The 20,604-nt window shown below is 62.7% G+C and overlaps 2 protein-coding genes across 2 annotated transcripts; one reads left to right on the plus strand and one right to left on the minus strand.

The window, feature by feature from the left end:
* Positions 1-2,985: 2,985 nt before the first annotated feature.
* BMP15 (bone morphogenetic protein 15) lies at positions 2,986-4,952 on the minus strand. Its single transcript, XM_021547831.3, has 3 exons — positions 4,936-4,952; positions 4,248-4,721; positions 2,986-3,761 (listed from the first exon to the last, which is right to left on the minus strand). The coding sequence occupies exons 2-3, from the start codon at positions 4,570-4,572 to the stop codon at positions 2,986-2,988; spliced, it is 1,101 nt and encodes a 366-aa protein (XP_021403506.2). The 5' UTR covers positions 4,573-4,721; positions 4,936-4,952.
* A 2,576-nt stretch (positions 4,953-7,528) lies between these two features.
* SHROOM4 (shroom family member 4) lies at positions 7,529-19,542 on the plus strand. Its single transcript, XM_031504803.2, has 10 exons — positions 7,529-7,654; positions 10,972-11,123; positions 12,235-12,366; positions 12,896-14,843; positions 15,027-15,088; positions 15,488-16,087; positions 16,309-16,731; positions 16,814-17,000; positions 17,572-17,844; positions 17,924-19,542. The coding sequence occupies exons 1-10, from the start codon at positions 7,529-7,531 to the stop codon at positions 18,191-18,193; spliced, it is 4,173 nt and encodes a 1,390-aa protein (XP_031360663.2). The 3' UTR covers positions 18,194-19,542.
* Positions 19,543-20,604: the final 1,062 nt, after the last annotated feature.

Below are 20,604 nucleotides of genomic sequence, written 5' to 3' on the forward strand. Positions count from 1 at the left end.
TCCGCGCTCCTCGCCCCGCGCTCCTCGCCCCGCGCTCCTCTCTCCGCGCTCCCCACCCCGCGCTCCCCGCCCCGCGGGGCGCGCACTGCCGGGCGGGCAGGCCCCCAGGGCGGGGGGCGGCGGCGGCGTTCGGCGCCCCCTGCCGGGCGAAGGCCGAATAACGCTGAGTGCGGATCCGCGGCTGCAAGGACGGACACGGACAGACACACGGACACAAGGACACACACGGATACACGGACGGACACACGGACAGACACGGATACATGGACAGGCTCACAGACAGACACACGGATACAAGGACAGAGACATGGATACATGGGTGGGCTCGTGGACAGACACACAGATACATGGACTGGCACACGGACAGATACATGGACAGGCATGGACCAACTGGGTGCTGCATCAGACTCTGTGGCTGTTAGGTAAGAGACAGGAGCCCACAGGTGCCATGTGCCACCCTGAGGCACACATGACCCTGTGATCCATGTAACCTGTCTTTGCACAGTTCGGCATGGACAAGAAGGTGCTGAATGTGGGCAGGGTGCATTAGGTTTATTTTCTGTGCAGAGCATCTGGAGCAGCCCAGCCACAGCATGGCCCCAGGAAGCTCAGCAGCACAGTCTCCCCCTGGCCCAGCCCACAGGATTGCTGGAGAATCCCGTCCCAGCAGTAAGTGCAAGCTGTCCCTTGGTCTCTGGGGATCCCAGTGCACTATGGACATTTCTGGGGATGCTAGTGGCTGTCAGCACTCATACTGTGGTGGGGCACACACCCAGCCCTGTGGGAGAGAGCAGCTACGAGCAGTGTGCCAGCATGTCCAGAGGGAGAGCATCCCCGAGCTGGAGCCACCGGGATGGGGGTGCCAAAGGTGGGCTCTGCTGGGGTGATGCCTAGGCTGGAGTCACTGGAACTGGAGAACACCAGGATGGTGGGCACAGGAGGTCCCTGGACTGTGGGCAGTGGGGAATGCTGTAGGGGTGGGGGTCCCAGGGTCAAGAACTCCCAAGGTTGGTGGGGTTGGGGGACCTGTGAGGCCCCATGGCTGAGGACATCAGGGTACATGCAGCAGGTCACAGGGCTTGTAGGGATGAAAGACATGAAAAGTCCCAGGCATGCAGGCAAGGCTAGGCAGGGTGTGATGCAGGGGATGAGCAGGGGTCCCCAGTCACTGCAGGCCCTGATGACACACTCAGTGCTGTGCCAGCAGTGGGCACCCAGGGGTCTGCTGCTCTCCATCCTCTAGAAGGGTGTTGCATGGGGCATGTGGGGGGGCACGTGCCCCCCACCCTCTGGGGGTCCTGGAACACCCAGAGGGGCAGAAGACATTCCCCACTCATCACCAAGATGTGGCTAACTAGGGGCAAGACAGAACCTGGGGCTCTGGTTTCTCACTCTTCCAGGATAGGAAAGAAACTTTGAGACTAGCAGGAAAGGGAGGGATTGGAGTTGACAGCATCCCATCCAACAGCAAACACGGGAAAAATAAAATTGCTGAAACTTCCCCATGGAGCTTGGGCCAGCAATAACAGATGGGGCTGGACCCCAAGCAAGAGGAGACCCTGGCAAGAGGATGAGCTGTGGAGAAACAGCACCCAGATGACAGTGGATGATGACTGCCACCTATACCTTACTGCTCAACGAATGGAAATTTTGCTCCAGCACTGCAAACAGGGCACCATTTCCAGCAAGAGTCAGGTTTGTTTACAGATACCTACACACACCAGCCCCAGCAGAGAAATGCCTTGGCCATGGTGACAGACAGCCCCAGGAGACCTGGTCATTGCCCTTCCATGGTCCCCTAGGACTTGCCCTGTACAGAGGGTTGTGGGGCATCTCTCATTCCCAGCCCCATGGAGGCAGCTGCCTGCAGCCACATCTCCTCTACACTAGGGTAGGTCAATGCTCCTGGGGAGGCACTTCTCATAGGCCCTGCTTGAACCAGATGGGATTTACCCCCACACCAGCCCACTCCAGTGAAAGCACAAGGGCTGTTGCACAGGGATACAGCCTAACCCAGGGGGCATCTGCTGCACCCCAGGGACAATGCAAGAACAGGCCAAGATGGTCTTTAGCAAAATCAAACAATTTATTTATTCACAGTCAAGAAATAAATAGAGAAAAATCAGGCAGCAGGGGTGCTGAGAGCAGGACTGACCCTTCTGGGAACAGGGACACACCAGGAGCCCAGCAGAACCCAAAGCCTGTGTGACAGCAAGAGTGCAAGAAGGTAGAGAAACATCTGCAATAGGAATCTGACCTCTGGGAAGAAGACCTGAGCCCTGCTAGAGGGCAAACCAAGGTGCTGAAGAACAAGTGTGTCAGAGGAAACAGCAGGCAGAGCCCAGCACAGGCAGCTGCCTTGGCCTCTAGCACTGGAAGCAGAGATAGCAGCTCAGGTCCCTCTAGCTTTTCATAGTCCTTCCAAAGCAGAACTCAAGGGGAGGAGAGAGGCTTCCTCCCTCCAGCCCAAATTCTCAGCCTGATGAGATACCTCTGCAGCTGAGACTAGATAGGAATGGGGTGCATGTGAGTTGGGAAGGAATGCCACAGGCAGGGTCACATCAGATCCTAACACCACCAATGTGTCAGATACAAAGCACAGAGACACCTGGACTTCTTACCCTCCCTGCCCTCGCTCCACCAGGAGACTCCCAGCCACCTCCTAAGAGCTTCATACTCCAGTTTAGGACACAGCTCATATCTGAGAACATCAGGCCAAGCCCCCCCTGCCCACCAAAACCAGGCAGCAGCCATGGGGGCTGCAGGAAGGACAGATGTCATGGGGCAACAACCCCAGCACAGGTTCCTGCCTTTAAAAACCCACAATTTACATAAAACTGTCATTGTAAAACCTCCCCACTGAGCAGCACTGCACGGGGAGTGGAGATGAGCCAAGTAAGTCCCAGGTAGAGCAAGATAAACGCTAAAGTCCAGATCTGCAGGAAGAGGCAGAGCCCAGGGGTGATGTGCTGGGGGCAGTGGAAATTACCGGCAAGTGCAGGACTCTGCAATCATGTTCTCGAATTCCTTGTACAGTATGCCTCCATTGCGCTCAATCATGAGGACACTGATGGGGCTGTAGCGATAGGGCACACAGGAGGGCCGGGGCACACTGGCATCCACAAGCTGATGGACAAAACTCTGCACCACAGCATGGTTGGGTGCGTGGTAGTCATAGCGGAGCAGGTGGGGACAGGTGCCCTTGCAGTAGCGTGGGTTGTAGCGGTGAGGAGCGATGATCCAGTGGTCCCAGCCCAGCTGTGCAAAACTGACAGGGAAGGAGTGGAGGGAACAGTCACTCTTCTCCCCTCCCTGCTCCCGCAGGTAGCTGGACAGGTCATGAGCCAGTGTCCCTGTATCACGTCGGTGCCGGTGGGGCTCTGCTGACAGAGGTGCCAACCCTGCCTGGGTATCGTTAAGGTAGAGAATGAGGAAAGGGTGGCCAGGGGCCACTGAGGCATTGTGGCCTCCTGCTCGGCCAGCGCGCACACAGACATGCTGCAGTACCAGGCTCCCCACGCTGCTGTTCCCCAACACCAGGTAAGGGGTGACATCAACTTCAGCCCAGCCATGGCGGGGACGGGCAGTAGGGCTGAGCAGCACCCTGGGTGCCTCATCAGCCATCACCAGCTCCAGAGCGCAGAGGAGGCGACCATGGGCCAGTGACAGACTGGGCAGGTAAACCACAGTAGCTCTGAGGAGGTGCTCAACCTCTGGCTGGCTCTCCACGTGGTAGGTGAGGGCCTGCAAGTACCAGCGACCTGCAGGGAAGCAGTGACCAGTACCCTGTTAGCATAGTGCAGGAGGCACTGTGCAGCACCCCTTCCTCTCATGGTGCTGCCACAGCCCTACACAGCACAGCAGAGCCTGTGACAGCCATCTACCCCAGCACAAGGCAGAAGCTGCAGCAAACAGAAGCCATGAGCCAAGGCTTGCTGGTGGCATGAAGGGCAGAGTCTGTAACACTTCCCATCCTCTGCACCAACACCACTAGCCTGGCAGAGCATCAGGAAGAGCGGGAAGGAGAGAAGGGCACACAAGGGCCAGCTATGCATTTGCCCATCTCACCCCTAGGGCAGAGCCTTAGACTCCTGCCAAGTGGAACCCCACAGTCAAGAGCAACCCCAGCCAGGACGCTGCAGAGAGGGGGAAGGAAGCAGGCAAGAGAGCTTGCCTGCAGAGCTCAAGGCCACCCTGCTAGCTCTGCTAAGCGCCCATGCCATCCTTAGTGCTCGCCAGTTCCTTACCTGCCCAGGGCTGACCCCCATGGGAAGTGGCCGGGACCAGGCGGATGGTGTTGGTGCCGAGGCTGCGGCTGCGGCGGGGCCGGCCTTCACGGTCAGCAGCACGCCGGTACAGATCCAGCATGTAGCGCAGGGGCTGCCCACTGGCTGGCCTCGCTTGCCAGCCTGGGCTGCCTGGAGCCCGTGTTTGCAGGGCCTGCAGGAGGGGCAGGGTGGGGACAGCAGGCAGGGAGCCAAGGGGCAGTAGGGACTGGTTTGCAGCCTGGGAAAGGGGCACAACAAGGAGGAGGAGGAGGAGGAGGCTGGTGAAAGAGTAGGGCATAGCCATGATAGGTGAGTGTCGGGAGCAGGTAAGAGGGACAAGGTGAGGATGGCCAGCAGAAGAATTAGGAAGAGCCTGCAGTCATGCTTCTCCTCACTTGAGAGGCAGAGTTGACTGTGGGCACCAGCAAAAGGATCCCAGGGTGCTTCCTGCTCCTATCAAAACAGGACAACCACAACAGCTGCTTCAGATTGACACAGGAACAGAAAGGTGGGGGGAATCTGTATGCAAAAAGAGGTATAAATTCCAGACTAAAATCCAGACCAGGAGCAAAGCAAGCCCAGCAGAGCCTGGCTATGGGAGCTGTAAAAGTGCTGGGGTAGGGGAGTGGGGTGAAGCGGAGAGGGAGTACCAGCTCATTCAGCTCACCTGCTCCTGGCTCAGCCTCCTCCTATGGGGTAGGAGGTGCTTGCCCAGGCCCATTTTAAAGGCATGGACTCAATTAGGTCTTAAAGAGGCAGGAGCTCACTGGGTCCCAGGGGATTGGGACCAGACAGAGCCCGAGAGGGTGCTTTCATGCAATGAGAGTCCCTCCAGCTCCCTCCACTCTGTGCTGACTCTCCAGCAGTGGCTCATCACCTTTATGCCCATTGCTGGTCTGCACTGCCCCAAGCAGGCACAGAGCCTGGGGTTCTGCTCCCCAGCATTCCCACAGCACAGACAGGCTGCCCAGTGCCTCACTCTATCCAGCTGGCACTGAGACCCTTGGGTGAGCAGAGTGACCCTGAGCCCAGCAGTGCTAAGTATTTCTGGGTAAGCCAGCAGTACCACACTATAGGCATCATCCTGCCACCACCACCAGCATGCCCACAACTTTGACTACCTTGGCCAGTTTCCAGGCCTTTCTGCCAGCACCTGCTCAAAGCCGAGAGGTGAGCATGATGCCCAGCCTCTCACTGGCATGGGCCATTCGAGCCCCTTTCCATACTGGGGACAGTGACTCCATGGTGCTTGCCTGGGAAAGGCCCTCTGGGCACACACTACAGTGTGGCATGGGCAGCTGCAGCCAGTGCCATCTCCAGAGCCCCTGGTGTTGTGCCCAGACCCACAGTACACTGTTGCTCTCCTGCTGGGATGGAAGTGGCCAGGGGGTGAGCACACTGGTTGGGAATCACTGGTGCAGGCACAGGGATGTGGGGAGAGCTGGGAGAGTTGTACTGGTGTCTGCTGCCCACCCTTCCTGGTGCCAGCTGGGCACAGTGCTAAGGGCTGGAAGGGCTGTGTGGAGGTGTGTGTGGTGCTAAACGTGATGAGCCAGGGCACAGGGGACCTTTTGCCTGGCCAGGCAACCCTGGTTACTCATTTGGGAAAGCGCACAAGGGGCAGATGAGCCAGTGAAGGTTAGGAAAAGCCTGGGCACGGCAGCAGCCAGTCATGATTTGGGGGCATTACAAGGCAGGTGGGAAGGCCATAGGGGAGAGCAGGAGATTTGGGTCAGGGTGGTGGACACGTCAGTGGTGGACATGTCAGGGCCGTATGGGGGGAGCCATGCATCTCTCCTGGGTGGGCTCTAGCACTGCAAATAGCCCAGGTACCACTTCACCCTGTGACATCCTGGCTGTACTGGTCTGACTGCAGCTGGGCTGCACAGGGAACAGGCAGAGTTCAAGGCAGGTGCTTGTGGACAGGGACTACCAAGAAAAACTTGAGATCATTCCAGCACTGGGAATGAACCAGCTTGTCACTGCAAGCCGACCCTCCCAGGCCGTGGCAGGCAACCAGGGGCTGCAGATGCTGCTTGCAGAGCGGAGCTTTCCAGGCCGGCTGTGTTGTCTGGGAAGGAGATGAGTAAGAGTCGTGGCCCCAGGCGGGAAGGGGAGGAGCTGGACTCTCGGGTTTCCCCAGGAATCCATGCCGATCCACTCCCACCGTCCCCTGCTTGCCATCGCCGGCTCTTCCCCTTGCCTCAGTTTCCCTCAAGTGGTACAGCTGCTTCTCCTGTGCCTGGCAGGGAAAAGACAAAGGTGAAGAACGGCCAAACTGCCAGGCACACCCTAAGGTGCCCGGCAGGATATGGACAGGGTGGGGGCTGGCATGGGTAGGTCAGACAGGAGCCAGCAGCATGCGCTGGCCTGCAGGCAGTGGAGCTTGGGCTGCCAGTGTGACTGCATGGTGGGGAGCCGGGGGAGCTGCATCACCCTACTGCCACCCCTCGTACCCACCTGAGTGCTCTTGAACTGCCACCGTGCCGGGCTAAGCTGAGCTGAGCAGACCCTATTAGTGTGGGTTCCTGGTGGCACCATATTGTGCTGAACCCAGCTGGGTCATTTTGAGCTGAGCCTGTGCATGGTCAAGCTAAGTCAAGCTAGGCCAGGCTCTGCTGAGCTGAACTGTGCCAGCCCTGCTTGTCCAAGTCAACCAAACTGAACTGCACTGAACGAAACTGGGCCAGGCCAAGTGGAGCTAAGCCAGATGAGGCCCCTGGTTGTTCTACGCTGTACCAAACTTAACTTTGCCAGCACTGTGTCACGTTGAAATGAGCTGAGCCAAGCCAGAATGTGCCAACCCAGCTGAACTGCACCGAGGCATGCCAGGCTGAGCCATGCTGGGCCAGTTAACCCGTACTGGCCCCCCTGCCATCCCACACTGAGCTGAGTTGTGCTGTAACGTGCTGCACCGAGGTCAGTTGAGCCGGACAGTAGAGAAATACGCCGGCTTGGCTGTACCAAGATGAGCCAAGCAGCTCACTTCAGGTCCCTGGGCTAAAGGGCGGCATGCCAAGGTATGAGCAGAAAGGCGCCGTGCCGTGCCATTGTGTGCAGAGCCATGCCACGAGCCGTGCTGTGCCGTGCCGAGCCGGCCGCCGCCGTCCCCCCGCGCCTCATTGGCGGCGGCGGAGCAGTCCCGGTGCGGGGCGGCCCCGCCCCGCACTCGCCCCGCGCCGCTCAGCCCGGGCGGGCGGGGGTGTCATTTCCTCCAGAGCTCGGGGCCGGGCCGGGATGGGGCTGTAGCTGCAGCCGCCATGGAGCGGGCCGAGGGCCGGCCCGGCGCCCCCCAGTACGTGCATGTGCAGCTGCAGGGGGGCGCGCCCTGGGGCTTCACGCTGCGCGGCGGGCTGGAGCACGGCGAGCCCCTCATCGTCTCCAAGGTAGGAATCGCCGGCGCCGTCCCGCGTGGGCTCCGCGACATCCCCCCGCGAGGGGCCTCCCGCCCGTGGCGGGGCGCGGGAGGCGGCAGGGGAGACGGGAGGACAGCCGGGGCGCGGCGGTGCCGGGGGTGCGGGGAGCCCCGGCGGGGTCTCGAGTCCCGGCGCGGCGGGACGGGGGCGGCCGCTCGCACCTACGATCTCCGCGGCCCTCCGCTGAGAGCCGCGGTGGAGAGTGAGAGCGAGAGGGGCGGAGGGACAGCCCGGGCCCGGCGGCAGGAAGAAATTCCTCTGGCACATCCGTTGGGCTGGCGTCGGGGGCGGCCCCCACATTCCCTTTCACGTCTTTCCCGGTCCCGTCCCGCGGGCTGTAGCCGGGGGAGGTCAGCCCCCCGTGTGCCCGTCTGTCGGTGCCGCGCCCACGGGCGTCCCGGGCACCGGACTCTGCGGGGACATTTAGGGCCACGGTGGGGGAGCCAGAGTCCGGCCCCTCGTGCCCCGGCACCCCTGGAAGGCGGGGGAAGGACCGTGCCCGGGACGGGGCTGGCGCCGGGGTGCGATGCCGAGCGGAGCCCGGCCGCAGCCGGCAGCGAGCGCTGAGGGTGAGCCCCGCGGCCCCGACGTCTGGGCACACAGAGGGGCAGCGATTCCCGCGGCCCCCGCCAGCGCATCGCTCCGCGGGGAGACCCGCAGGGTGCAGCGCCAGGGGAGCTGCAATAGCCACCCCTCCACGGAGCCCGGACGGGGGGGGCCCTGTCGCCGGACGATTTGGCCGCCTGCCCGCCCGGTGTCACCGTCCTGCCGAGCCGGGGTGCGGCGGGCCGGGCTGGCGGCCCCGGGGCTCTCCCTGCCCCGAGCCGCGCCGACTGCGCCCCCGGGCCGCTCCACGCCCTCGGCGGGACGCGGGCAGCGCGGTCTGGCTGGGGGAGCTGGAAAAGTGGCTCCGGTCCCAGCCCTGCGCCCTGAGGTGGCCCCGCCGGCGGGTGGGGAGCCGGGCGCCGAGGGAGTAACTGCCCGCGTCCCGACTCGCTGCTGCCCTTCGGGGTGCGGGTCCCCGCGGCCCCGCCGCTGCCCGGAGGAGGGGATGGAGCTCCTCGCCGCTTTGGAGAAGGGGGTTGGCTTGCGGGCCGCGGGGTGTCGGCCCCCGCGCTCCCACGGACACGCCGCCACCGCGTGTGCTCGGCAGACAAAAGGGGCTTGTTCCAGCGCTCTGTGCTTGCAGGGGAGGGTCCCCCGGGGTCACCGCTGCGGCCGGCCGAGGTGTGTGCGGAGAGGGGCGGCCCGAGGCGCGGGGGGCGCGGGCCGGAAAGAGGAAGGGCGTCCCCGCACTCGGTGACACAGTTTGGCCTCTGAGCCCACTCCGGGCAGGATCCCTTCCTGTGGCAGTCCCACGGCGGTGCTCACACGCGCTCTTAAGCCTTCCATGGGGCTGCAAACGCCGTCCCTGAGCACGTCAGGGGCAGGGAGGGAGGTTGGTGTGGGGCAGGGTGAGCACAGCTCTGGCACTGTTCTGGCTGTGATTCCTAAGACAAGTTTCTCCTGAGACAGGCAGACATTCCCCTGAGCCATCTGGTGCCCACCATTAGGGCCCAGAGCAAACTCCAGCGATGGTGTTCGGGAAGTGTCCTGGGCTGGCTCAGCCAGGCAGGGCAGCAGGCAGTGGTGTTTGCCAGCCAGTGCTGAGTTCACTGGTGGCAAAGGCAGAACAAGGGGCTGTTTGTGCCAAATTTAGCTCCTGGTGAGCGGTGCCAGGGCTGAGCCTGTCCGTCCTAGTGCATGTGATGGCCCAGACATGGGTGCAGACCTGGTGGTGTCCTGCAGCAAGTGGGGACACCTTTCACCTCTGACTCATCTCCATGGCAGTGGCAGGCAGGACTGGTGGGCACGTGTCTGGACAAAGGGCTGAGGTGAAGGTGCAGCCTGCCTTGCACGCTCTGCTGGTGCTCGGTGGTGGGCAGCAGCATGGCAGGAGGTAAACCCAGGTGCTCCACCGACTGCATGGTAGAACTGGGAGTCCTCACAGGCAGTCAGGGTCCCCTGCCAGGAAGGCAGCCCCATGGCTGACATCTGGGTAGGAGGGCAGCCTGCCTGCAAAGGCAGGCACATTGGGCTGTGCCCAGCCTGGGTATGGCATCGTGGTGCTAAGATCCCTGGAAAAATGGGAGAGCTGTCAGTTCTGGGCACAGCTGTGCCAGGCAAAGCCATGGGACAGTTGTGCACTGGGCAGGAGGTTTGGCTGCCCCTGCCTTCCTCCCTTCTAAGGTGACATTTTGTCCAGGGGTAGTGGAATAGCTCCCTGAGCCCTGCCCAACATTAGGGCTGGAAAGTGGTGCTCAGGGGCACATGCACAGTGACTGACCTGCTAGGAAGCCATGGGTGCTTCCTGGCACTGAGGCCTGGCTGCTGCCCAGACTGGTCCTGCAGACACTGTGAGCAGAGCTCATTCCTTGGCCAGGCCTGGGAGCAACTGGGTGGGGTGAAGAGCCCATGGGCAGGGTGGGTGCAGGAGCCCCAGCATGGGGCCAGGTTAGCTCTGCCCTAGAGGTGGCTATAGGGTCTTGCCACATCAATGCTAGGCATGGGGCACCCCAGGTCCTGCCCTATACACCTGCATGCCCTGTGCTACTGCCACCATGCAGCAGCAGCTCCAGTCACTTGCCAGCCCTGTGGTGTGGACTTGGCGATCCCTGGCCATTGCAGCGGCAGGATGGTCAGAGAGCAGTGCTGGCAATGGGCACTGCTTAGCCCAGCTGGGCACTGCTTGTCCCAGGGCTGCCAGGACTGCACCTACCAGCTAGGGCAGAGGGCATGGGCCAGGATCTCATGTGCTGGCAGCACAATGGCCATACTTCCTCTAAGCACGTCAATACAGGGTGCCACATTCATGTTGGACATGGGTGTCAGGGAGGGTAGGCATGTGCCAGGGCTCAGCACTTCCCTGCTGTTGTCTCCTCTGTGCACATAGGGTGGGATGGCATCCTTTGGGCATTGAAATCACCACGGGTGCTTGGCAGGCTCGATGGGGGGTTGGAAGCAGCAGCAGGGGGCTGGCAGCCATGCTGGACAAAGGGCCCTTGTGCTGCCTGCGAGGGAATCTGCTGGGATGGGACATTTTTCTTTCTCCTCCCTCCCTTGATTCCCTTGCTCAGAAATTCATGTGACCAGAGAAGGGGGAGAGCCTGGCCCTGCAGATCCCTCTGTGGTGCCTGGGGCTCAGGCACCTTCTCTGAAGCCTCTTCCCTGAGACGTGGTGGCCATGGAACATCCTCTGGGATATTCTGGGGGCTGTGCCTGCCTTGATGCCCCTCTCTGTCACCCAGGTGGAGGATGGGGGCAAGGCTGCCCTGTCCCGCCGGCTGCAGCCAGGTGATGAGCTGGTGAACATCAGCGGGACGCCGCTGTACGGATCCCGCCAGGAGGCCCTCATCCTCATCAAGGGCTCCTACCGCACTCTGAAGATGGTTGTTCGCAGGTTGGCAGTGCTGTGGAAGGGACACAGGGAGGGCCAGTGGGGCTTTCCCTGCCTGGGGAACTGGCAGGAAGCTGGAGGTGCCCTTGTCTCCAGCTTGGAGGCGCCTCTTGCTGGGACAGGGTGGGGAGCAGCCCCTTTGCTGTTGTCAGCACTCCCGCTAAGTGGGGGTTCCACATCCAGCAGAGCCAGGGCAATGCATCGGGCTCACCACCCCCTCGCTGGGCGGTATCCTCAAGCGTGGCCGCTCCTCTCCCTTCCTGCCTGCCTGCCTCCTGCCTGCCTGCTTGCCTGGGAAAGGAAGGAGAGGCAGGGCTGGGCCTTGCATTCCCTTCCCCCCCCAACCCCTCCAACTGCATCCATTCCCTGGCTGCATCCTGACTGACTCCAGCTCCAGCAGCACTCAGGGGCAGGGACGGCACAGGGAACTGCCCTAAGGGGCAGGGGTCCCACGGGACTGTGCTGGGGCTCAGCATCATCCATGGTGAGTCTGGGGGTTCTGGGAAGTCCCTGTGCTGACCTCACAGCTTGCCACTCATCCACTCAGTAGATGTTGTGGCAGCACTTGGCAGTTGGGAGGTACAGGAGGTGGCTTCTGACCACGTCTGTGTGGCATTTGCTTGGGAGGCTGGAGACTCCTATGGATGCTGTGAGGGGTGGGATAGGGACCAGCACAGGACCCTTCCCGGAGACATGGTGTGGCTGGTGCTTGCTGCAGATGCTGAGGGACAAAAGAACAAGGGGGAATGTCAGGCTTGCGGTGGAGACAGATGTGGCCCCAGAGTCCCTTGGTGGAGCTAGTTCAGTCCCAGCAGAGACACTTGCCCTGCTCTGGGCACTGCCTATGGGCTATGCAGGGGCCATGTCCTCAGTCTCCTGTTGATGTGGCAGCAGGGATGCTTCAGTCTGGGGAGCCCTGGCCAGCTGGGTGAGCTGTGGGGTCCCCTTGCCCAGAGCTGGGTGCTTGCAGGGCTGGACCCTCCTCGCTGCCATCCCCTTTGGGCGGGCGCTGGCCTGGGGGGGACAGGAAATACCGTGGGAAGTGACTTCAGCCCCGGTTCCTTGGCCTGGCTTCCTCCCCATTCTTGTCCTTTCCCGCTGTTGCTCTTGGCAGGAGGAACGTGCCCGTCTTCCGGCCCCATTCCTGGCACGTGGCCAAACTTGCCGAAAGCCGCCCAGACGTCCCCACCATGCACTGCCCGGCTGATGCCTTCAGCCTCTCCTGGCCTTCGGGGTGTGATGTCAGGTGAGACCCTGGGGGCAGTTGTGAGACTGTGCAAGGGGAGGGGGCAGACGGGGCACCCTCTTGGGTTGTGGCAGTGGGGCTGGCATAGGGGCTCCTGCGCTACTTTCGGGCATCCCTCCTCATCCTGCACTACCCTTTCCCCTGGCTGTTTACTCGCGGCTCCCGGCTCCAGGCAGGAAGGGGCGGTGGCTCTGCTGGAGACAGCCAGGAGCTGCTTAGTCCCACTGCCCCGGCTGCCAGAGCTGGGAGGTCTCGAGTGGCTGGAGTCAGACACACCCTGTGTTCCCTGTGCCTGCGCCCCTTGCCAGTGCCAGGCAACCTCGGTGGTGGCCCCAACCCAGGGGTGAAGGGCAGGTTGGGGTAGTGCTGCCTGGTGCTCCATTGTCCCTGGGAGGGTATATGTGGGGGTATGGGCTCCTTGGGATCTCTGTGGAGCTGGATGAGGGGCAGCAGGTGCCTGTAACACTGACGTGGGGCCAGGCAGCAGCAAGCTGTCCCTGCAGTGGAACCCACTGTCCTGGCACTGCAGCACTGACCGGAGCAGCTCCATCGGGAGCATGGAGAGCCTGGACCATCCCAGCCAGGCCTGCTATGAAGGAGACCCCTCACCCGTTGACCAGGGCATGTACCACAGCAAGCGGGATTCGGCCTACAGCTCCTTCTCTGCCAGCTCCATCGCCTCTGACTGCGCCCTCTCTCTCCGTCCTGAAGAGCCCGTGTCCATCGATCCCAGCCTCCAAGGCCCCTGCAAAGCCCCTGACAGGCGCTACCTGAGCACAGGGGCTGAGCCATCTGCCAGCTGGCACCCTGAGGCCTGGCGGGCAGCTGTGCCCCCCCAGCCCCCTGTTAGGAGGGACAGCCTGCGAGCAGCCCCAGCTGGCAGAGGGGACAGGCACCAGGCGTCAGTGTCAGCGGACATGCTGCATGCCAAGGGCCGGTGGATCTCGGACACCTTCCTCTGCCAGCGGGATGGGGAGGCAGAAGTGGTGGGCAGGAGGAAACCAGCACCATACCCCACGAAGGACTGTCTCTCTGCTGACCAGTATTACATGCTGAGCTCCCACCCGGACCGTTGCCCAGCTGAGCCACTCCTGGGGGAGAGCATGGAGTCTGACAGCCAGCCGTACCTGGATGACAGCATGCACCGAGTGCCTGATGCCACGACAGCAGGTGACAACCCACTGCTGTCCCCTCTCAAGGGCCACGTGTTGCACCGTCACAGTGCTCCCGAGCAGCTGCTGGCCTCCCAGTTCCGCTCCCTCCAGCTGGGCACCAGCAGCGGGCGAGCCTCGCCGGCCCCCAGTGGGCAACGCTGGACCTTGTCCCCACTGCATCCTGAGGGCAGCCGAGGGGGAACCACAGGGGCTGCCCAGGATCCCCCGCACTGCCCAGAGCCTTGCTGCCGCCCGCCGCCCTGCCGCTGCTGCCCCGAGCTGCAGCAGGCCTGCGGGCAGGACGGCCAGGGAGCTAGCCCAGTACTGGGCACGGAGGGGCCAGCGGAGGAGGAGAGCCGGGCCGGGGCCCGGCGCGCTGGGGGTCCTCCCCACCGCTCTGCTCAGATGCGCCGCCGCAGCGACCGCTTTGCCACCAGCCTGCGCAACGAGATCCAGCGCCGCAAGGCCCAGCTGCAGAAGAGCCGGGGTCCTGGTGCACCTCCACCTGCTGAGGAGCCAGTGGAGGAAACTGAGGAGCCCCCCGAGACCAGCGTGCTGGCAGAGCGACACCGTGCCCTGCCTGAGCGTCTCAGCCCCGCACCGAGTGAGGAGAGCAGGAACTCTGGCCGCTCTGCAGACCGGGGTATCCCCACCCCTGACCCAGTGCCAGCCCCTAAAGGGCCCCTGTCCCCTGAGCGGGTGGTGCCAACAGCCAGGGGCCGCTGGCGCTGGTCCCCGGAAAACAAGCTGCAGCCGCAGCACTCGCCCAGCCCCAGTGAACTGGAGGGCTACGGCCAGGGCCCGGCGGCCTGCGGCTCCCCGCCACGGGGCAGCGACGAAGCGGTGCTGCTGCCCTTTGCCGACCGCCGCCGGTTCTTTGAGGAGAGCAGCCGGCTGGCAGCACCCCGGCACAGCAAGCCGCCCGTGGGTGATCCCAGCTCCTTCCAGCCCCCCGGCCCTGAGCGCCGGGATGCCCGCCGCCTCTCCGTGGAGCAGCCCTACAGCCCCCCCTCACCCAGCCGCCCTGGCTCTGCCGGCCCCTATGCTGAGTGCTGCCGGGAGCAGCCCCACTGTTACAAGCCACTGGCGAGGCCGGGGGAGCTGGATTACCTGCGGGGCTTCTCCTACCCCTATGGGGCTCCCCTGCGCCCCGAGCCTTGCCGCTGTTGTGGAGGGGACCTCTGCCCACCCCCACTGCCCCGTGGCCACACGTGCCGCTGTCACCCTGTGTCCTGGGTGCGCTGTCCTGACTGCTGCTACCCGGCTACCCATCCTGGGCGAGAGGACAGTGATGCCTGGTCCCCCCGGCGAGCTTTCGTCCCGGTGAGTAGTGCCCTGTGGAACTGTGCTGGTGCACTGGCACTCCCTTGCACCCCTGGACCATTACCCTGGGTTGGGGTGTGGGGTGCTGTTCCCCCAGTGGCCCTGCAGACTGCCTGCAAGCCTTCTGGGGATGGGACACAGGTGCTGGGGGATCCATTTCATACTGCTTTCCCCCACACACAGGAATTTCCTCAGGATGAGTGGGAACCACCTGCAATAACCAGGAAAGTCAGCCAGTCCACCAGGTGAGCCCATGCCAAGTGCCACGGTGCTGGGATGCATGTGCCACTCAGTGGGGTCCTCTGCCAGGGGGATGTGGGGACTGCCATGAGTCTGATTTGGGATGTAGAAAGTGCCTCCCATACTTCCTTGGCCATCCTTGGTGTGGTGCCCTTTGAGGCAGGAGGGGGCATGCAGGGCAAGGGTGTGTGAGGAGGTGTCCACAGCAAAGGTGGTCCCTCCTTACCCTTTCCCAGAGGTCTGGGGCCATCTCTGGGGGGCTGTACCCAGCAGATGAGCCTGGGCTTCTCTCACCAGTGTGACTGGATGACTAGCTGGGGTAAATGAGGCAGGGCATGAAATGGGCCTGAACTGCCAGATGGGTGACTGTGTACGGGAGGACGGGTGCCTCCTTCTCTTCCTAGTGAGCTCTCCAGCTACCCACCGGGTTTCCCGAGGCTTGGCACATTCCACACCTGCCTTGAGAGCACCGAGCCACAGTGGCCACCCTGCTACCGGGCCACATCCACGCATGACCTCTTGTGGGATAATGACCGCCTGGCCCACACTCCTGAGAGCCCCCCGGATCCGCAGCACCGCCCGCTAAGGGGCAGAGCCTTCTCTGAGAGCCACCTCAACTTGGAACCTTCCAGCCCCTGGGGCTGTGACCAGAAGGACCATTTCCGTGCCAAGCTGGACCCTCCCAGCATCCCCAAAAAGAAGGGTCCCCCACCACCCCGCCCACCTCCGCCCAACTGGGAGAAGTACAGGCAGCGCCGGGCATCCCAGCACCCACCAGATGGTGCTGGGCATGGCTCTGCCTTCTCTGCTGCCCCAGTGCCAACCCGCAGCATCGCTGATGCAGTGAGGGAGCGGTCGCAGAGCCTCACCGGGGAGCAGAAAGGCCAGCCCTGGGGGCACACTGCTTGCCCCCCTGCTCCATCAGGTGCCTGGCCCCGACCTGAGGCCCCCAGATCACTCCGCAGGACTCCTGGGCCTGATGCTGCCAACGCTGAAATTTGCAGGCAAGTGGTGCCATGGCATGGGGGTGGGAGTGAGAAAACAGGCTCAGTCGGGACACATGAGGGGGCTTTTGTGGGCCCTTGTACCCTGTATCAAAGCATCCTTAGAGCACCCTGTGGGGGTTTTTGTGTTGTGGGGTGTCCCTGGCATGGCCATAGCCCTGAGTATCCCTGCCTCCATGGGTGGGCTGGGGAGCTGACATGCCCTGGGTGGATGTTGGCAGGGTGTCAGGAGCCGGGGAGAAGCGGAGTAAGATGAAGCAGTCCTGGGAGATGGAGGAGCAGCCCCAAAGGCTCATCCAGAACCAGGAGCAGGGCTGTGCCAGTCCCCGTGGGGCGGGTGAGTGCTCCCTGTCCCTGCATTGTGGCTCTGGCCCTGCCCTGTCAGAGGCACTTAAGCCCAGCTCTGGGGCAGTGGAGGGGGTGAGCTGCCAGGGCAGCTGGCCCCAGCCCCGCCGCATGGACTCCGAGGAGCGGCTGTGGGACGTGGCTGTCAGGGACCATTCCCTGGCCAGTGTCATGGCCCCCTTGGCTTCCGCTGGCACTGCCACTGAGGTGATGGGTGAGCTGCTGGTGGCAGGGGAGCGACAGGCCTGGCAGAAGTGTTTCCAGCAGGACTGGCACCTGGAGGCCCTGGCTCAGGACAGGTAGGGCTGTCATGGCACCGGGCCCCATACCAAGGGCATGCTGACACCCCCAGTGCTTATTGCTGTATCTCTGTCTCCCCAGGCAAGGTTTTGAGCCCATCTCACTGCCTCCCAGGAGTGCTGCCAGCTCCAGTTCCTTCCCAGTGCACTATGGTGTTGCAGTGGGCAAAACCGAGCCACTCAACAAGGTAAAGGCACTGCCAGAGGTAGTGGAGGGGAGCTCGGAGGATGAGGAGGAGGAGGTGGACCATGAGCTGGTGGAAAAGAAGGTACAAGACACTGCTGGGGACAATTCCCTTGTGGTTCCCCACCACCCTGGCCAGGTGCTCATGGAGACTGGGGAGATTTCTGGATGCTCACGGGGACTAGGGCATCATTGGTTACTCTTGGGAGCTGGGACATCACCAGGCATTCATGGGCATGGGGGGTAATTGCTGGATGCTTGCAGGTACCAGGAACATTACTATATACTCACGTGGGGCTGGGACATTGTCAGATGTATGCAAGGACCAGGGGCATTGTCAGGTGTTTGCAGGACCTGGGAGTCTCACCAGATGCTCTTGGGGACCAGTGGGATCTCCAGATGCTTGATGTTTGCAGGGGCTGGGATGTTCCCAGATACCCACAGGGACTGGGGGCACCCATTAGGTGCACATGGACTCTGAGACATTGACGGATTCTTGTGGGGACTGGGAATTGCCACTAGCTCATGGGAACCAGGGGTACCACAAGGTTCTTGTGTACTGTTGGCCTCAGCACATCACCCCTACAACCTCTGTGCCAGTCCCCTGATCCCACAGAGAGTGGCCTCAGTTACCCCGACCCCTTTTGCTCCGGCAGCTGCAGCTGATCGAGAGTCTGAGCCGCAAGCTGGTGGTGCTGCAGGAGGCACAGCGGGGGCTGCAGGAGGACATCAGTGCCAATGGGGCACTGGGTGAAGATGTGGCTGCTCGCCTGCAAGCCCTCTGCACCCCAGGGGAGTTCGACAAGTACCGCCTCTTCGTGGGCGACCTGGACAAGGTGGTCAACCTCCTGCTCTCCCTCTCGGGTCGCCTGGCACGGGTGGAAACTGCGCTGGGCAGCCTGGGGCCACACGCCCCTGCTGAGGACAAGGTGGGCATGGGGGAGGGACCCTCTACCTGGAGGCTTTGGGCTGTGGATGCCCTGCCAACTCCAGCTGTCTTGCCCACAGCTAGCCCTGCGGGAGAAGCAGCGGCTGCTGGTGGCACAGCTGGAGGATGCCAAAGAGCTGAAGGAGCATGTGGGGCGGCGGGAGGAGGCAGTGGGTGCCATGGTGGCACGGTACCTGCCCGCCGAGCACCTCCAGGACTACCAGCACTTTGTCAAGATGAAGTCGGCCCTCATTGCTGAGCAGCGGGAGCTGGAAGAGAAGATCAAGCTGGGCCAGGAGCAGCTCAGGTGCCTCCGTGAGAGCCTTGGCCAGGCCTCCAAGGACTGCTAGCCCCCTACCCAGTCTCCCTCCAGGATCCTGGCTGTGATCCCAGCTTGCTGCCAAAGAGGATCCAGCCCCTTGTGGATTCTCCCTGTCTGTCCATCTGTCCAGCCCCTGCCTTTTATTTATTTTTCTGATTTACCAAGCAGGGGAGGGGGGTTGCCAGTCCAGGTGCTGTCAGAGGCTGTTGTGCCGCAGAGCTGTCATGGGCTCTGGCCACTCAGCAGCCTGTGGCCCAGTAAGACCAGATGGATGGATGCTACCAGCACTTTCATGTGTCTTTCTGTGCACCCATGAGGTCCCTCCAACTTGTCCTGGTCACCAGTGCCTGTTTTGTATCTGGTGCTGTACCACATGCCTTAAATGTCCCTCAGCTACTATTCATGCAGCACCTGAAAGGGTTAAACCATGCTCACCCTCTGTCATGTCTGTTTGTCCAGCTCTGTCCATCTGTCCGGTGGGAGCTGAAGGAATTTCAGCCCCAGCATCCTCTTCCTCCTCATTGTGTCAGAAACAATGGCCCCAGCCAGCGGGTTCTTAACCCACTCCCTGCTGGCTGAGGAACCCCAGGGGGCCGAGGTGAGTGCCAGGAGGTGCTGTGTACCTGTGCCTTGGGATGGTGCCCTGCCAGGGCATGGCATGCTGAGATAAATACACTGCTACTCTGTCACCTGTGCTGTGGGCATGGAGACAGCCCAGCCTCAACCAGCCCTCACCGCTCGCTTCTAGCTCAACACCAGGAGGGATTAATAGAGGAAAAACTACATTAAAGACAAAATGGGGTACCTGTCCCCTCCTTTCTGCTGCAACAGCCACAAATAGCACTTAGATGTCACCCCCGCCACTGTCCACCTGTCTCCATGGCATGAGCAGGTGCCTTCATACTGATTTTGCACAGGGGTTTAATGCAACCAGCAGGAGCTTGGGCCAGAGGGGCAAACATTTTGAGGAGGTGGGTCAGCTGCAGCACTTTAGCATGGCCCCATAGCTGGACAACCCAGCCCAGGGTTCAGGCAGTGTCCATGCCTGCCTGTGAGCTCCAGCAGCAGCCTCCCTGTGTTGCTACCCCTGCTCTGGGCCACCCTTAGCCTGTTAAACACTACACCTCACACCTGCCTGACTGTATTGGGGTATGGTGCCTGGCAGGAGTGGGGTCCTCAACATTCCCTCTGTCCCAGCCACCCCCAGGATCATTGCTAGGACCAAAGACTGCCCCCCCGGGGGCCATGCTGCTCTCATGGTGGGGGTCAGCAGCCCTGCACAGGGCCTGTGCTGGAGGAGCTGCCAGCGCCTGCGTGTTGCTGCATGCCATTGTATCTCTAACAGTAAAGCAGCAGCAGGAGCTGCACTCTGTTCCAGCTGTGTCTTGCGTGATTTGTCCCCCGTGCTCCAACAAGTGGCGCTGGAGCGGGAAGGGGGTAATTGCTCCAGCTGGGATGAACCGAGCCTTAGCCAGCTCTTGCAAGCTGAATGCCCCCGTGGCACAGGGGGCACCTGAAATGCAGCTGTGGGCAGGGTGTCTTGTGCTCCCAGTGCTCCTAGGCTGAGCTGGGGCACGGGTCATGCCTGGACCCTTCCCCCGGGATGCACGTGGGGGTCACAGCACTTGGGTAGTGGATACAGCGCTTTCCCTGGCAGTCTGTCAGGGCACAGATGCCAGAGCTTTTGGGGCAGCCGCGGGGAGGGGGTGGCCGTGCCCAGGGGGGTGTCGCCGTGCTGCTGCCGCCGCTGCGGCTGTTCCGGGGTGCCGCGGTGCAGGGCGGTGCCCGGTGCCGTGCCCGGTGCCGTGCCCGGTTCTGGGGAGCCGCGGGCGCCGCGCGGCACCGGGACAGCGCAGGGGCGGCGGCGGCCGCCGGGGGGCGCCAGTGCCCGCTCGGAGCGCGCGCGGGTGGGCGTGGGAGCGCAGGTGCGCGCGGGCACGCGCGGGGGCGCGCCGCCGGCCGTGCTGCAGTGCGCGCGCCCGCGCGCGCGGGGGAGCCCAGGCGGGTGCACGGCGGGGTGCGCGCGGGCACGAGCGCGGTGCGGGCACGAGCGCGGTGCGGGCACGCGGCTGTGCAGGGGCTACGGGCGCGTCAGCGCGCACAGGTGAGCGTGTGCGCGCGGGTGGGTGCGTGCGCGTGCACGCGAGCGCTCGCAGGCGAGCTCCCGCACGGGTGAGCGCACGCACCCACCCGCGCGCACACGTTCTCATCGCTGAGCACACGCCGCGTGTGTCAGTGCGTGCGTACACGCACAGCCCCACGCCGCTGCTCACAAGCGCCAGCGGCGAGTGACTGCACCTGCAGGTGAACGCACACGCGGGGGAACTTGTCCTGTGTCTGATGTGCATGCACATGTGTGAAAGTGTGAGTTCATAGGGCTGCTTGTGCAAGCCCTTGCATATGGATAACTGCGGGCACGCGGAAACTGCCCCACGACCC

This window comes from Lonchura striata, chromosome 14 (assembly GCF_046129695.1).
Source record: "Lonchura striata isolate bLonStr1 chromosome 14, bLonStr1.mat, whole genome shotgun sequence".
In the NCBI taxonomy this organism is placed as follows: domain Eukaryota; kingdom Metazoa; phylum Chordata; class Aves; order Passeriformes; family Estrildidae; genus Lonchura; species Lonchura striata.

Coding starts and splice junctions, on each gene's coding strand:
- BMP15 (XM_021547831.3), bottom strand. CDS start 4,572: ATGGCTATGCCCTACTCTTTCACCAGCCTCCTCCTCCTCCTCCTCCTT. Junction 3,762..4,247: donor TGGGGGTCAGCCCTGGGCAG/GTAAGGAACTGG, acceptor GCTTCCCTGCAG/GTCGCTGGTACTTGCAGGCC.
- SHROOM4 (XM_031504803.2), top strand. CDS start 7,529: ATGGAGCGGGCCGAGGGCCGGCCCGGCGCCCCCCAGTACGTGCATGTG. Junction 16,088..16,308: donor GCCAACGCTGAAATTTGCAG/GCAAGTGGTGCC, acceptor GGATGTTGGCAG/GGTGTCAGGAGCCGGGGAGA. Junction 17,001..17,571: donor ATGAGCTGGTGGAAAAGAAG/GTACAAGACACT, acceptor TTGCTCCGGCAG/CTGCAGCTGATCGAGAGTCT.